General features: G+C 42.3%; 1 protein-coding gene across 3 annotated transcripts in view; it reads right to left on the bottom strand.

Moving 5' to 3' along the window:
• The window catches only part of SIN3B (SIN3 transcription regulator family member B), a 56,773-nt gene extending 41,069 nt beyond the window's left edge, over positions 1 to 15,704 (bottom strand). For 2 of the 3 annotated variants that reach the window (XR_011965498.1, XM_072601269.1), the window contains exons 1-3: positions 14,667 to 15,388; positions 14,288 to 14,394; positions 10,573 to 10,726 (exon numbers count right to left, since the gene is read on the bottom strand). Coding sequence is in view for 2 of the 3 variants with exons in the window: in XM_072601269.1 (XP_072457370.1) it covers positions 10,573 to 10,726; positions 14,288 to 14,394; positions 14,667 to 14,987 (582 nt within the window). In the remaining variant the exon portion in view is untranslated. Of the gene's footprint in view, positions 1 to 10,572; positions 10,727 to 14,287; positions 14,395 to 14,666; positions 15,389 to 15,579 lie in introns of those variants that run through there. The other variant, XM_072601270.1, reaches the window with a different exon arrangement.
• Positions 15,705 to 15,922: the final 218 nt, after the last annotated feature.

Here is a 15,922-nt window from a genome sequence, read left to right as displayed (position 1 = left end):
AGAAATGTGGCCCATAAACCCCAAGTTAACTGGGCAACCTCTGGCCATCCAAATTTACCTTTCTTTGGAGAGGAGAAGGGGGTGGGGACAACAGATGAACTGAGTTACCCAGCTAGCTGGGTCCCCATTTCAGGCAGCCCGGTCTACTCAAAGGTCTGTGTTCATCCTTCATTGCCGAAGAAGACCATGACATCAGAGAAATGATGACATGACTCGTACTTGACTTTGTGTTGAGTGAGGGAGGGCTGTGCAGGTGTCACTGCACAGTGGGGAAGGAAGCACTGAGGGGCATCTCTACAAAGCCTCATACCCTGACCTCCCAAAGACACAAAGAAATAGAAGAAGCTAGCAGTTTTACAGTGCTTTAATGTTTGCCACACATTTTGGAAACATTCTCTCACTTTATCCTTACATCAACCCTGGAAGGTAGATGCTGTTTATTTGTCTCATTTTACAGATGAGGAAACCGAAGCAGACAAAGGCTTAATGACTTGCCCAGGGTCACACAGCTGCTAAGTGTCTGAGTCTGGATTTGAACTTGAATCACTCTGGTATCTTTGCCAAGAAAACCCTAAATGGAGTCATGAAGAGCACAACAGCACGGAGAACATCCTCCAGTGTTCCATGCACGATGGCGCCACCTAGTGCTTCTAGGTAACATTTCATTTCCATTCACCCCAAATCACTACAAATGACAAACCCAGAAAGAGAGAGCTTGTATCTTTGTATACACATGGCACAGGGGAAAGGCTTAGTCCAAGAGGTAGGAAATATGGTTCTAGTTTCAATCAACTAGCTGTATGACCTTTGATAACTCCATCTGGACCAGTTTAGTCTTCTGTAAGTGGGAGTTAGCCCCAATGGGAACATGACAAAATGGAGGATCTTTACTTTCAGCAAATACAGAGAGCAAAGAGACTTCTGCAATGACTTATGGCATGCATCATGCTGCCATTTCTGATGCTGCTAAACAACAGCTACATATGCCAAACCAAGAGGCTGGGGTCCTGAAACATGGTTTGAAAAGACTGAAGGAATGTCTACTTCCAAATTATCGGGGAGAATGATACTATCGTGCAGCAAGAGAAACCTGGGAAGATACCTATGAAGTGATGCCGAATGAAGTGAGCAAAACCTAAAACAATTTATGCAAGAATAACCATACTGTAAAGACAACTCTGACTGATTTAAGAACTCTAATCAGGCCAACTATGATTCCAGACAACGGATGATGAAGTATGCTATGCACCTTCTGACAGAGAGGTGTTAGATTCAAGATGCAAGATGAGATATACACTTTTGTGCACAGTGTGGGAATTTGTTTTGATTAACTCTACATATTTGTTACAAGAGTTTTATTTTTTTCCCTTTTTGGAGGGAGAGAAAATTGCTTATTAAATTGAAAAATAAAATGACTTAAAATCTAAAATTTAAAAAGAATGAAGAATTTCTATATAAAGAATGAAGTATTTTTAATAGCCTGAAGAGGCAAAGAGTTTAAGAAAGAATGTGAAAGAGAAAGAAAGAAAAAGGAGCACCCTTCTTCGAAGCTATACAATATAACAGTTATGAGACTGGATGGAGCTGCACCCTCAAGAGGAAGAAGCATTTTGTGTATACTTTAAAGGAATAATGATGTGGATAAAGAGTTAAGCCTAGAAAAGCAATCTGCTTTCATGATAATGCCAACAGTAGCAATAGGTTACTCCCTACTAAGGAGCTGTATGTGGAGCTGATAAAAAGAAGAATTGCTATCTGCTCAGGGCATTATCTCAGACATGATAACTATTATCTGCTTCTGGAGATTAATGTATGGATAAATATATCCCCAGAAACTTGAAGAAACCAAAACTACTTATACCAAGCTAGGTTTTGCTTTATATTCTGAGCACAAAATAGAAGACCTTCAGGGTAAAGGTACTGTTTTTAATGCTGTTATCCACTAACGATAAGGGCTTCAGAAGTGAAAGGCAGATCTGAAATGTGAACAGCTGGTTAAGAAAATGGTAACAGAGAATGGGATTTGGATTTCTGGTCCAGGACTTAAAATATAAGAATGATAGACCAAGGAGAGAGTGCAACTAACAAGTGATGGTAAAAAAAAAATCTGCCTGCAGACTTCCAAATCTTATCAAGAGGGTTTTCAATTAAAGAGAGTGGTAAGTTGACATAAAACTGTCCATGTAAATCTGCCAGGTCAAAGGATAACAGGCATTACCCATTAAGGAGAATACAGGTATAAAGAACCAGAAGCAAGGCAGCAACCTGTCTTCAGCTGCCTACACACATACAAAGAGCACAGGCACTCAGAATGGTATACCAGAGGAGTCAAAGCAAGGAAGTAACATTCACAGAGACAAACAAGTCTCAAAAGCAGGGTTCTATGTTGCTTTTCCATTTGTATCCCTGCACACAGCAAGTGCTTAATTAACAATTCATTCATTCATTCAAATCCAGCAGGACATCTTACAAAGCCTCTCATGTAATTCTGGTGGACAAGACAGAAATGAGTGTAATATGATCAAGTGGCTTTGTAATTAGGCGTATGACCATCAGACCCCAAAAGGAGCGGCTGTTCTTGTCAAGTTTGGAGCCAGGCCTGTAGTGAAGTAGCCCAAAAATCTGTCTCGGCTCTCAGTTCAGTGACTTGACTGATGGCACAGATGGCATGCTTATCAAATTCTCAAATGACATTACACAAAGCTGAAAGGGAAAGTTAACATACTAGATGACAGACAGGATCCAAAGAGCTCTTGACAGGCTAAGCTGATAGGCCAAATCTAGTGAGATGAAATTTAAGAGGAATAAATGTAAAGTCTTTTATTTAGGATCAAAAAATCAACTGTACAAATACAGGGCCAGTGAGATGTGACTCAACAACAAGAATCAGAGCTTTGAGTGGATCTGCAAACTCAACAGGAATCAAAACTGCTAAAACAATCTTTGGACCTACTAAAGACTGTTCAGAAAAAGGGAAGTAAGAACCCCACTGTATTCTGCCTTGGTCAGGAAATATTCAGATCATCACTCAGGTCTGGGAACTGACAAAACAGTGAGTCCAGGTGAGAAGACTGAAAACAAGTCATATGATAAGTAGCTAAAGAAACTTCAGATGTTTAGCTGGATAAGAGGAAATGTTAATGGGAGACATGCGAAGGGCTACCATGTGGAAAAAGGAAGTGCTTTGCTCTGCTTGTCCCAGAGAGAACTAGGAGCAATGGAGGCATTCCACATAAAGGAATTAGTTCCACATTTAAAAAAAAAAAGCTTCCTAAAGTAAACCTTTCTAAAGGAAATAGGCTGCCTTAGCAAGCAGCAGGTTTCCTATTGCTAGACCTCTTCAAGGAGAGAGTCAATGACTCCTTGCAGGTATGCTGAAGAAAGGATTACAGGCAAAGGCTGGACTAGACAGATACCCTCAGAGGTCCTTTCCAACCCCTGAGATTTTATAATTTTGAACAGGCACAGGTCTCCTCTACAATCTATGATCTGAGATCCTTGATGGCTTTGACATTCTGTTCCTTTCAACTTTAACATACATAATACTTTCTCAAGAGGCAGCAGGTAGCACAGTGGATAGCAGGTTGAGCCTGAAATCAAGAGGATCTGAGTTCAAATTCCACCTCAGACACTTACTATGTGCTCCTAAACATGACTCAACCACAGTAGGCTTGTTTCCCTTTCTGTAAAATGGAGTAACGATAGCACCAACCTCACAGGATAGGATTGTTGTGAGGATTCAAATGAGGTATCTATAAAACATGTAGCATACCTGGTAGAGCAGACACTTAGTGCTAATTCCTTCCCTCCCTCCCTCAAGAGCCCTCATGACTATTACTTGTCTTGAAAGAAAAGCAACACATTAAATGTACAGTTAACAAAGGAAAAAACAAAGGGAGAATCAGTGAAAGATTATATTTTAAGATTAAGCTACAGGAGATAAAAAATGAAGTTTGTCACAAGTCCCTCCTCAGTGTCATGGTACTATCTTCTTCTAAACTATTAAAAAAATGAAAAAATTGTTTACAGTGATTGTGAAAGTAGAAAAGAATAGAGAACAAATAGAAGAGGCCAGCAACTGTAAGTGTTTACAGTTTTTTCTGATTGTAAGACTATATTTTCTATCAAGATCCAACTACTAAAGTCCAGTAGCAGGAACATTCAGGGAGAACTAAAATGCATTTTCACAGCATGGAGCTCAATTTAATTTCATTGATTCCCACCTTTTCCGAGCAAACAATAACAATAATACTGTGCAATCATACAGTTCTTTCTTCTTTGAAAAGTACTTTTCCATATATAAGGTTAGCTTTGAGAGAAAGCATGGTAGGATGGGAAAAAAATGGAACTGCTATAAAGAAATCTGGTTTTAAACCTCAGCTTGGACACATACTGGCTATGTGATAAGTTAACACCTAAGCTTTAGCTCCTTCATCTATTAAATACGGATAATAGTTTCTCCACTTCCTACTTTACAGGACTGCTGTAAGGTAAGTTATCTCTGTAAAACTTACACAGCTACAGAACTAAGAATTATGATCCATTATCATTAGTCATTAAGAGCCCTGAGAAGTAGACTGGGGGTCAAGTCATGGTCATTTGTGACTCACTGTTCCCTCACCTGTAAAATAGAAATCTTATTTGTAATACTGGCCTCACAGGGTTCTTGTGAGGAAAATATTTTGTAAAGCCATAGATCTGTAAGCAATTATAAAAATGTGAATCATACAGTATTTAGGCCATTTATAAATATTAAATTAACTGTTAATGTTCTAAACAAGTTAATATGTTTCTAGGAAAAAAAACCACATTAGCCACTTATTTAGTTGACCACCTGCCATGGTCCCTACATACTCAGCTTTCGAATGCCTACCAGGGGAACTAACTATCCAGATTAATAAATATAAATTCACATGGTCCAATATATCTAGTTGGTCCCTGCCATATTTTATATTCCACTCAAACCAATTTTTTGTTAACCTTCTTCCCACTTCCTCCTTATTAAAGGGTTCCGTGAAGTTTGGACTCAAGGGGTCACACTTGAGGATCTAGAAGATGGCAGGGTGTGCAGTTATGAAAGTCCCAACTTAATCCATTTAAAGAATCTGTTAACACTAAAGATGGAAAATAGATAAAAGTTAAGACATTAGCTCTTATTACCATCTCTTAAAGAAGTTTAACCAATGTAAAAGTATTGTCATTAAGAGGATGTCAAAGAGCCCAGAAACTGACTCAGCCACCAGATATAATCTCCTTGTCAAAAAATTACCAAAAAAAAATATGGCATCCAGGCATAACAAAAATTTAGAATACAAAGAGCATTAGAATAAGAACAATATTATCTCACAAAACAGTAAGAGGCATTATCAAGGACAACAAATCTTCAGAAAACAAGATGCAACTAATCCAAACATCTCAAAAGCATTTACAGATAAAGCCATAAAGAGAACAGACAGGTACAAAACGGAACAGATCTGCTGGAACTCCTACAGTTGTATATACACATCACAAATAATAGTGGAATCATATATCAGGATAAGATATAAATGAGTACCTGATTTAGACATTAAAGTGCGACATCATAAGCAAATTAGAGGAACATGGGAAAAAAATTACCTGTCAAATCTATGGACAGAGAAAGAGTTTATGAACCAAGAAGAGACAGAGAGGTTCACAAGAGAGAAAATGGACAATTTTGATGACATATAATTAAAGGTTTTACACAAACAAAATCAAAGTAGTTAAAATTAGAAAATTAGAAACAGGAAACTGGGAAAGAAAATATCTGCAGCAAGTTTCTCTGACAAAGGTCTCATTTCTAAGATTTATGTAAGAAGCTGAGTCAAAATTATAAGAACAAAAGCCATTCCCTAATTGATAAATGGTCAAAAGACACAAATAGACAGTTGTCAGAGGAAGAAATTCAACCTATCAATAGCCATATGAAAAAAATGCTCTAAATCAGTAGTAACTAGAGAAATGCAAATTAAAACAACTCTTAGGTGCCACCTTCCCATCCATCAGATTGACTAAGCTGACAAAAAAGGAAAATGACAAATGCTGGAAGGGCTGTGGAAAAACAAGTACTTTAATACACTATGGCAGAACTGTGAACTAATCCTACCATTCTAGAAAGCAATTTAAAATTAGGTCCAAGGGTGTCTAAAATTGTGCATAACCTTTAACCCAGTAATATTCCCCGAAGAGATTAGAAGAAAAAATTTCCATATATACAAAAAAAAATTAATAGAAGCTCTTCTTGTGGTGGCAAAGAATTAGAAACTGAGGGGATGCCTATAACTGGATGGAGATGGCTGAACAACTTGTGATATACAAATGTGATAGAGTACTATTGTGCTGTAAGAAATGATAAAAGGGATGGTTTCAGAAAGTCTCTAGGAAGATCTACATTAACTGATGCAAGTGAAATGAGCAGACCAGGAAAACAATCTATACACTAATAACAATATCGTAAAGATAATTAATTCTGAAAGATTTAGTAATTCTGATCCACACAATGACCCAACACAATTTCAAAGGACCCATGACGAAGTATGCTATCCACTTCCCAACAGATCTAAAGAGAAGACTGAAGCATATTTTTTTTCCTTTTTCTATTTTTTCTTCAACACAGTTATTGTGGAAATTTATTTTATATGTCTACATATATTCATCATCAGTTTTGGTTTTCTTGCCTCCTTATTGAGTGAGTGAAAGAGGAGGGAAAAGGAGTGAATTTGGAACTGAAAAAAAGAATTTTAAAATTATGCTTAAAAAATTAAAAATAAAAAAACAATGAAAAGAATTGTTTTAGAAAAACTTGGAAAAATTTGTATGAATTGATGAAAAGTAAAGTGAGCAGAACAGGAAAACAATTTAAACAACAAAAACAATACTGTAAAGATAACCAACTTTAGATAAAGACTTAAGAACTCTGATCAATACAAAGACCAACCACAACTCCAAAGGACTCAAGATTAAACATGACTTCTACCTTCAGACAGAGATGATGGACTCAGATTACAGACTGAAGCATTCTTTACCTTTTGTTTTTTTTGGAAATGGTTGGTGCAGGAATTTGTCTTACATGACTACACATATTTGTAACAGGTTTTGTTTTTCTTGCCTTCTCAATAAGTGGGGATGGAGAAAAAGTGAGAGAAAATTCAGAACTATAAAGTAAAATTAACTTGACTAAAAAAAATATTAATGACACTAGAACCACCACATTTGGACTGTTAACACCTTAAGATCCAATGTGCTCCAGAAGAAAAGAGAAATGACACTTAAGAAGGTGAAGTCTGGGAGAATGGTTAGAACTGATGAAAAACAGAGAAGGAATTCATTAGGAATCCAACTTTTTTTTCAAGCATGCAAGGACTAATAATCAAGATATTTCTTAAGGGAAAGAATCTCACCAAAACAGAAAAAAAACAAACATGGATCTTATGTATTACCTCCAAAATGGCAACTAAGAAAATAGAAGCAAGCAATAACTTGTAATTTGTCAGATAAACATTTATGAAAATGAGCTTTACATTCATCAAAAGTATCCTTGACAAAAATTTGTTAAAGAAATAGGTTTTCACAGAAAATGTTCTATGGTGGACCTCATCTTCAGCCACATGATTAATTGCAATATATATATATATATAGATATAGATATAGATATAGTAAATACAACATTCTACTGTGCTTATTTGCTGATAACAAAAGGGTGGTTGATATAGTAGAGCAAAAACTTAGAAGCTCTGCCCCCACATAAAATTCCGTTGACCAGAGAGACAATTTTGTTTACCAATAATTCTTTGATTATCATCAATATGCAAGGCTTTAGGATACCTACCACTGTAATAGTGGATATGTTAGGAAAAGTGCAAATCAAAAAGAGATTTTCCCATAAATCATGAGGCCTCAAGATGCCATTTGCAGATGACATATGCTGTTTGCTATCAAGCTGCAGCATATCACAGTGTCTGCTCTGAGGCCCACTGCCATTCAAAAGAAAAAGGCCTAGTAATTTACGTAGGAAAAATCAAGTGGATCAAGATGTCTGTTTCCAAAATTATAACACACAGTTGGATAGGCAGAGAGTAAATCCGTTATATATCTATCTTGGGCAGCACTGCAAATGGATAACAAATTGGTCCCAAAGCTGAATGAGAGAGTAGGCTCTTTAATTCCATTAAGGAAACCAGTGTTTCCAATCACTCCAAGATGCTGCTACCTAACATAGAAATCCATCTTTGTAACACCAATATTCTCCCAGGGATACCATCTGGATTCAAAACTGCAGGTAACACAAAGAGACAAACAAAGTCAATTTGCATAGGCTTAATATTACCAACAATTATTCAAGCATGAGCAGCTATAAAAGATATCATTAAGAAAATGTATGAGGAAATAAGGAGATGCGCAGATCATGTATCAAGGGAGAAGTGCTGAAGACAAATAGCCAGAGTCAAATTGGGGCTCGTGAAATGTTAAAGCCCTAGAGGAAGGTCTCTAGCATATCCCATCATCCTCTGTGGAGGATGGAGACACAAGTCACACAATATGAAGGGGTGTGGGTAGGTTATAACCTACACCTGTGGAGGGGGAACCTGATGCTAAGTTTATGAATCCACGAAAATGTGTAAAGCAATGTTATTCTCAAATCCTAATTACTCACAAGATAAATCCAACAATGACTTCTTTTTAAGAAGCACAAACTCTGCACTTTGGGACTGTCATTTGTAAACATGAATCAAAAGTGCTTCATAATTCTACAGTCATGTGCCTCCAAATTTCTTTTTTAAAATGGAGATTTCTAAAGAAATGGTAGCAAATGCCACAATCTATCTCTGACCTAAAGGAAAATGAGTCATTCCTCCCCCATTCCCACATACATCATCACCCCATTTCTTTAACACTAAATCCTTATCACTCTGCAATTATCCCCTTAATTTGGAAAAACAGAACTTATTTTAGAGATCATCTAACTCAAGCCCCTCTTTTTACAGATGGAAAAACTAGGGCCCAGAGAGGGAAGTGACTTGCCCAAGGTCACAGAGTAAGCTCTGGAAACAAGCCTTATTAAAAGCTTGACATAATTATGTCTCACTTGACTTTCACAACAATCCTGTGAGGTACAAGTAGTGTACCATGAGGAAGGTTAAGACCCATGAGGAAGCTGAAGATCAGAGAGACTGACGTATCTAGGCATATCACTGAGCTGGGATCTCATGTGCCACCACCTGGCAAGGGCTTCTCTTTCCACCACACTGAGCTGCTCTAGCCCTAAATGCTGCCTAGGATGCAGGCCGTTGTCAAAACTATTGAAAAGGGCAATTTTGATTCTTGCCCCTTCACCTGTTCTGAATGACAACCTCACCCTTTAACACCAAGAAGCCATTTTCTTTATCACTGAGCACCCCACTCTCATGCAAGCACCAGGAGAGGGTTTTCTACTAGCTCGGAGCTTGCAAAGACTCAGGAGGAGCAGGAGGTGGGTGTAAACGGCAAGTACAGACACAACGCTGCAGGTCCTTTCTAATCAATCCTCAAAAAAACTTGTAGGGCCACATTTCTTGCACCCAAGGATCATTTAACTATATCAAAACTTTATATATATATTTAACTTTACAAATCCAAGGTCAGGTAGTGAGGTAAACACCTGCAATCCCAGGTATCACAGAGCCTGGGGCTGGCAGATTTGGAGCTCAGGAGTCCCGAGCTGAAATGGATTAAGCCGATCAGGTGACTACACTAAGTCTGGCGTTAATATGGTGCACCCCTAGGATGGGGAGGGGCATGGGCCAGGAACAGCTCAGAAACACAGGAAGCTGATCAAAGCTGTCATCCTGGTCAGTAATGGAACTGGGCCCATAAGCAGCCTCTGCACCTCCAGCCTGGGGAAGAAAAGGACATTCAGTCTTTAAAAAGAAAAAGAATCTATGACTTAATGAGTGCACATCTCCTTGAACCAAATCCCTGCATGCCCAGTAGATGGTCTCCATAAAATGCTATGGGCAAAAAAGTTAATCTCCTGGTAGCCAATCTCCTGAGGATGAGCAGACCTCCTCATCAGGTCCTAGTCAGACGGTACTAAGGAGCTGGGTCTAACTGGTATAGTCTTCAAGGCCTCTCATCCATGAAGGGACATTTTATTAGATATTTGCCTGATTACAACTTTACAACCTACAATACGTCTGAAAACATATTTAAGTTTCCTTGAAGCCCTCACAAGGGAAGTTACAAAATGAAATCATTTACCAACAGCTGTTGGCACAGTCCTTTCTATTCAAAATAAAAACACATTTCTGAAGAATCAATCCATGATGTGAAGGCTACAAACTAGAACATACAGCCAGTATTTAGATTCTCAAAACTGACTGTTTTGGGTTTCCTGTGTGGGTGTTTCCATCTATTTTAGTTTGAACCAAAACTGACTGGCAGAGTCCAGGTAGCAAAATGTGTTCTAAATTGCAATCAAAGCAACTCACATGTGCTAGAAATCAGAGTTCTGTTCTCCTTATAAAACTATGCACATAATTTGGACATGCTTCAGTCACTCAAACCATCTCAACATACCTGACTTGCCAATGGGGCCTGAATGCTTAACTTGCCATTCTTTGGGATTTCTATCCTGTATCCCAGAGGAAGAAAAGCGTTGAATCCAACAATGAGGTCAGGGTGTTCATGGAAGAGTTGAGACACTCGCCTGATGACGCCAGGTGTATCAATGCTAAAACAAGAAGAAGTGGAGTGGGCAGGAACATTAAGTAATGAACTCTCCATGACAACCAAGCTGCCAGTTAGTAACCCCCTAAGCTTCTAGTGCTATGCCCCTCATCTACAGTAAGAAGTACCAAGGCCCTACCAACTGCAGAGAGGCAGACAGAGAGTTGGATGTAGGTCCCACCTCTGAGTCTGTGAGCAGGTGAGTCACAGGACCTCTCAGTGCTCTGAGCACCCACTCCCAGGCCTCAGTGGCACACTGGGGGCACCAGCAGAGGGCAGAGGCCAAGAGCCACCTCATGACTGATCCCATAGCATCCCTCTCCAAGAGCCAATTCCATCTCTATGTAGAGCTGCAGAGTCCCAAAGAACTCTGATACCTCAAACCGTGGGGAAGGGTTCAGGACAGAGCGCCTCAATACATGCTGGATTCTAAAAAATTAGCCTGAGGATTTCCTGCTGTGTGACAGCTCACCTGACTATGCAAGTTTGGGACTAAAGATAACAGAGAACAAGACAAAGAACGTCCTCTACAGTGTAAAGAAAGAGTTACTGTGAGAAAAGGTAAACCCAAATTGGACCAAAGTTATCACAGAAACCATGACAGGGATGATATTTGTAAAAGTGCTCAGCACAATGCCTGGCATATAGTTGGTGCTCTACAAATGCTTATTTCCTCTCCTCTTGAGACAAAGCCCTGCCACACAGACAGGATGAAGGCCAAGAGAACTGGGCTCCAGACAACTCTGGACAAGCCGGTTGGCCTGCCTAGGCCCCAGGTCCATCATCAATCAAATGAAAAGGCTCCGGCAGGCAATGTCCTAAGGGCTTTTCCTAGTTCTAGGGCACTCAGTCAGCCAAAAAAGCATTCATCAAGCACTTATTATGTGCCATTCTGCTAAACAGTAGGAATACAAAGAAAGGAAAGAGAGGGTCCCTGCCCTCAGAGAGCTCACAGCCTAATGGGGAGATAATATGTAAAGAAGTACAAACAAGATACAGACAAGATAAACTGGAGGTAACCTCAGAGGGCAGGCACTAGCATTAAGGGAGACCAAGAAGGTCCTCTTGCAGAAGGTGGAGTTTTAGGTGAGACTTGAAGGAAGTCAGGGAGGCAAGGAAGTGGCATGAGGGAGAGAGTTTGAGGCACGAAGGAGGGACAGCCAGGGAAAAGGCATGGAGTCCGGAGAGGAAGTGTATTATGGGAGGAATAGCACAGAGGCCAGAGTCCTTAGATCATAGAAGGCATGGAGGGGAGTAAAATATAAGAAGACTGGAAAAATAGGAAGGTTTTCTAAAGTCCCCTCTAGCTCTGACGTTCTGTGTTCTATATTCTAAGCTATCTCCCAGCTCTGACATTTCTAGGTCCCTTAAAGACCACCTTGCTTTGAATCTCTCTGTCCCTTTACGCAAACAGTAACTCAGAGAGGAACCTGGCAGGGGAGGAGGAAGCCAAAATCATCAGCACCCTCCAGGCTATATTCTCAAGTCACATCTAGAAGCAGAAAAAGCACTGCGTGGACCTGGAGACAAAAAAACCTGGGTTCAAATCCCAGTTCCAACATGTAGTAGCTACATGACTTTGGACAAGTTCATTTCTTTAATGTCTCAAAGCCAATTGGGGCTGATCATGCTTACACTACATACCTTTCATGGAGATATTATGAGAAAAGAAAAACATAAGTCTTGAAGAACTACAGAAACGGTACAATGCTTGTAGATACAGATTGTTTCTGTTTTGTCTTGTGTCACAGGTGCCCAGCACAGTGCTTGAAAAAAATTAAGTGCTTAAAATGTTGGCTAATTTGAACTGTATTCTCTTTAAACCCCCCCCACCCCAAAGTGCTGATATTTTACCAATAAGGAGCCCTGAATAGGGGAATACCTCCAACTCTGGAACGTAACTTTTTCACAAACTGGATGGTTAAGGTGGCAATAAAGAACAGAAAGAGTCACTGACTGCCCCCTCCTCACCTATAACACACCTCTAGACCAGACCCCAGAGCCCTACCCTTTCCTTCCCACTGGTGAGTGCAAACTCATCTAACTCATACCAAACTATGCTTCACAAAACTTCTGCTCTAGAAACAGTCACCAAATCAATGTTACCTTGGCTTCTGGAAAGGGCATGATAAGCAACTGCCCAAAGGCTCTGTTCACAGTCCCAGAGATTTCTGACAACAAAACTCCCCTCCCTTGTAAAGCTCATGGGCAACAACTCACTTTTTGCATGTGGACTCTAAGGGCCTAGTACAGTGCTTGGCTAGCACAGTGCTCCTCAAACTAACTCGGCAGAAGGTTAGAGACCAGGCTAAAAAATACCAAGAGGTTTGTCAACATCCTCTAAAACACAGAAGATGAACTAGAAGCGGCTCTGGAGGCCATCAAAGTCCCGCCTCCTCATTTTTCCACAACTCTTCCCTTTGCAACCCTGCCCCAGGCTAACTGGCCTGCGTTCCTGCTGGCCTCCGGGCTTCTCCAACTCTGACCCACAGCCCACAAAATGTTTTCCTAAATTGCATGTGTGACCAGGTCACCAACCCAAAGTCCAACAACTGCCCATTACTTGAAAGACCAAATATAAACTCCTGTTTGCCATTTAAACCTCCTCGCAATCTGGACCCTTCCTATCTTTTCATCCTTCTAACAGATTATTACCTTCCAGGGACTCTAAGGTCAAATCCAACAGGACTCTTGGCTATTCTTCTCATACAGGCAGCTAAGGGGTGCAGTGGGGAAGAGTGTTCAAAATCAGCCGTTTATTAGCTTTGTGACCCTACCAAGTCAATTAACCTCTTTCTGCCTCACTTTTCTCATCTGTAAAATGAGAATAAGAGCACCTACTCCAAAGCGTTGTGAGGATCAAATGAGATAACATGACTAACACTTTGCAAATGCTGAGGCTAGCTATTACTACTACATAATACTCCATGTCTAGAATGGTTTTCTTTTTCACCTCCTCCCTTTAGAATTCCTGGCTTCCTTCAAGACCAGCTCTGGCTGCCCACCTCCTTCAGGTCTTCCCTTCTAAGGTTACTGAGTGTGTACTTCATATGTATCTTGCAGAAAGGCATATATGTACATGTTGTCTTTCCCATTAGAATGTAAGCTCCCTGAAAGCAAGGACTGATTTTGCTTCTTTTTTTTTAGCTCTAGCTCTTAGCACAGAAGCTGGTTTCAGATCCCAAATGTTACTCACATAGCACCTTTTTATACAGTGAGGTAGGCTGGACAGACTTCAACAGCCTCATTTTACAAAGAAGTAAACTAAAGCTGGGAGATATTTCAATGACCTGGCCAAGAATGCACAGTTGGCATGTATTTCAGGCTTGATTTGAACTCAGGTCTTCTTGACTCCCAAGTTCAGTACTTTATCCACTACCCCAGGATGCCTCTCTACCTGTGTGAACTTGGGCAATAGATTTAACCAGTCTCAATTTCCTGATCTTTAAAACGAAGAACCTGAACTGAGACTCAATGTTCCTGAGTCCCCTCCAGCTCTACATTCTGTACTCCTCCACAGTGAGTGAGGGGCCAGGGTCTTACATAAGGACTCCAGCATTATTACCTTTGGCTCTTGAACTCTTTCATGATCTCCAGGAAGCCATTGTAGGTGGCAGGGTCACTCCCAAATCGGATCTTCACCTGATCCAGATAGGAGAGGGCATCCTCTACCTGCAGATACACAGTAAGGTTATGGAAGGAGCAAGGCATCTTGGCCTCCAAGAGTGAATGGGAAAAATTGAAAACCAAGGGGGAGGGTGGAGACAGGAACCACAGAAAGGTGAGGAAAAGGGGATGGGGAAGTGAGTGGGAAAAAACCTGGGCCTGGTCTTTGAGGTTAAGGGTAGCTAGGTGTTGGAGGAGAGGCTAGACTTTGAGGAAGGGATGGGTCGTGGGGTGAAGAACTGGGCTTGGAACAAGGGGAAAGACAGTTAGGTTAGAACCTTAATACATGAAGCCAGTAGAACTCTGGGAGATAACAGCTGGCGGATGGGATCTGAAGGATGGAATGAGGTTGTGAGAGGAAAACGGACCTCAACTTTGGGAGAGAAGGGCAGCTCAGACTGGGGAGGGAGGTAGCAATGAAACGAAAGGGACAACCGACCCCAGGTGGGAGAAGTGAGGCACTGCCAGGATGGCTGCTGTGCCAAAAGCAGGAGCCCATCGAGAGAGAGAGAGAGAGAGAGAGAGAGAGAGAGAGAGAGAGAGAGAGAGAGACAGAGAGACAGAGACAGAGAGAGACAGAGACAGAGACACAGGGACATACAGACAGACAGACAGAGACAGATAGACAGACAGAGACAGAGACAGGAGGGTGCAATTTTGGAAAAGGAGGCCAAGAGTGGAGAGGAGGTACTGGGGCTCTGCTAATGGGGACCCTGTGGCACTGGGGGAGGAGAGGACAAGGATGCTGGCGACTGAGCAAGGAATGGAGGGAAAGGGAAAATGGGAGCGCAGGGGAGGGGCTGTGCGGATGACAGAACGGGCACTGGGGAGAGGGTGTGCAGGGGGAAAGAGGAGAGTGGGGGCACTGGGGCGGGGCTCTGCAGAGAGGGCGTTGGGGAGGGGCTACGGAGGAAGACGGGAAGGGGGCACTAGGGGGGAGGGAGGAAAGACGAGAAGGGGGGCCTTGAAGGGGTAAGGGAATACTGGCGACAGAAGGGGACCCCCGAATGGGGACGTGCAGGGGGAGGGGGGCGGGGCGGCGCAGGCCCGGAGGGGGGGGCGCGTGCGGCCCGTCCAGGCGCAGGGGCGGTGAGGAGAGGGGGCCACGGGGCACGAGCGCCGGGGGGGAGGGGAGGCGACGGTTGCTATGGGATGCGGGCGGGTCAGGAGGGAAGGATGGCGCGCACTCACGTGCACAGGCAGCTTCTCCTGCGCGGTGGGCCCCGCGCGGCCCCAACGGGCGCCGCTCATCCCTCGGCCCCCGGCTCCGGCCCCGGGCCCGGCACCGCCGCCGCCGCCGCCGCCGCTCGCCATATTGGAACTGGGCACAGGAGCGACCCCGCCCCGGGCACGTCAGTGCGCGTGCGCGACGTCAGCGCGTTGGGCCCGCCCATGGGCGGGGCCCAGCGGGCGGAATGCGGGTGGTGGGTGTGAGGCGGGAGGGCCGCCCTGCCTGCCACGAGGCGAGGTTCGAGCTTCTCCCTCGGCCCAGGCAGGCCCCTCGCGCGCCCTGTCCTTCGTGGGCATTGACTGG

The sequence above is a fragment of the Notamacropus eugenii genome, chromosome 4 (assembly GCF_028372415.1).
Source record: "Notamacropus eugenii isolate mMacEug1 chromosome 4, mMacEug1.pri_v2, whole genome shotgun sequence".
Lineage (NCBI taxonomy): Eukaryota > Metazoa > Chordata > Mammalia > Diprotodontia > Macropodidae > Notamacropus > Notamacropus eugenii.
Note: the sequence above shows the minus strand (reverse complement) of the source record. Positions and strands in the feature narration are given on the sequence as shown.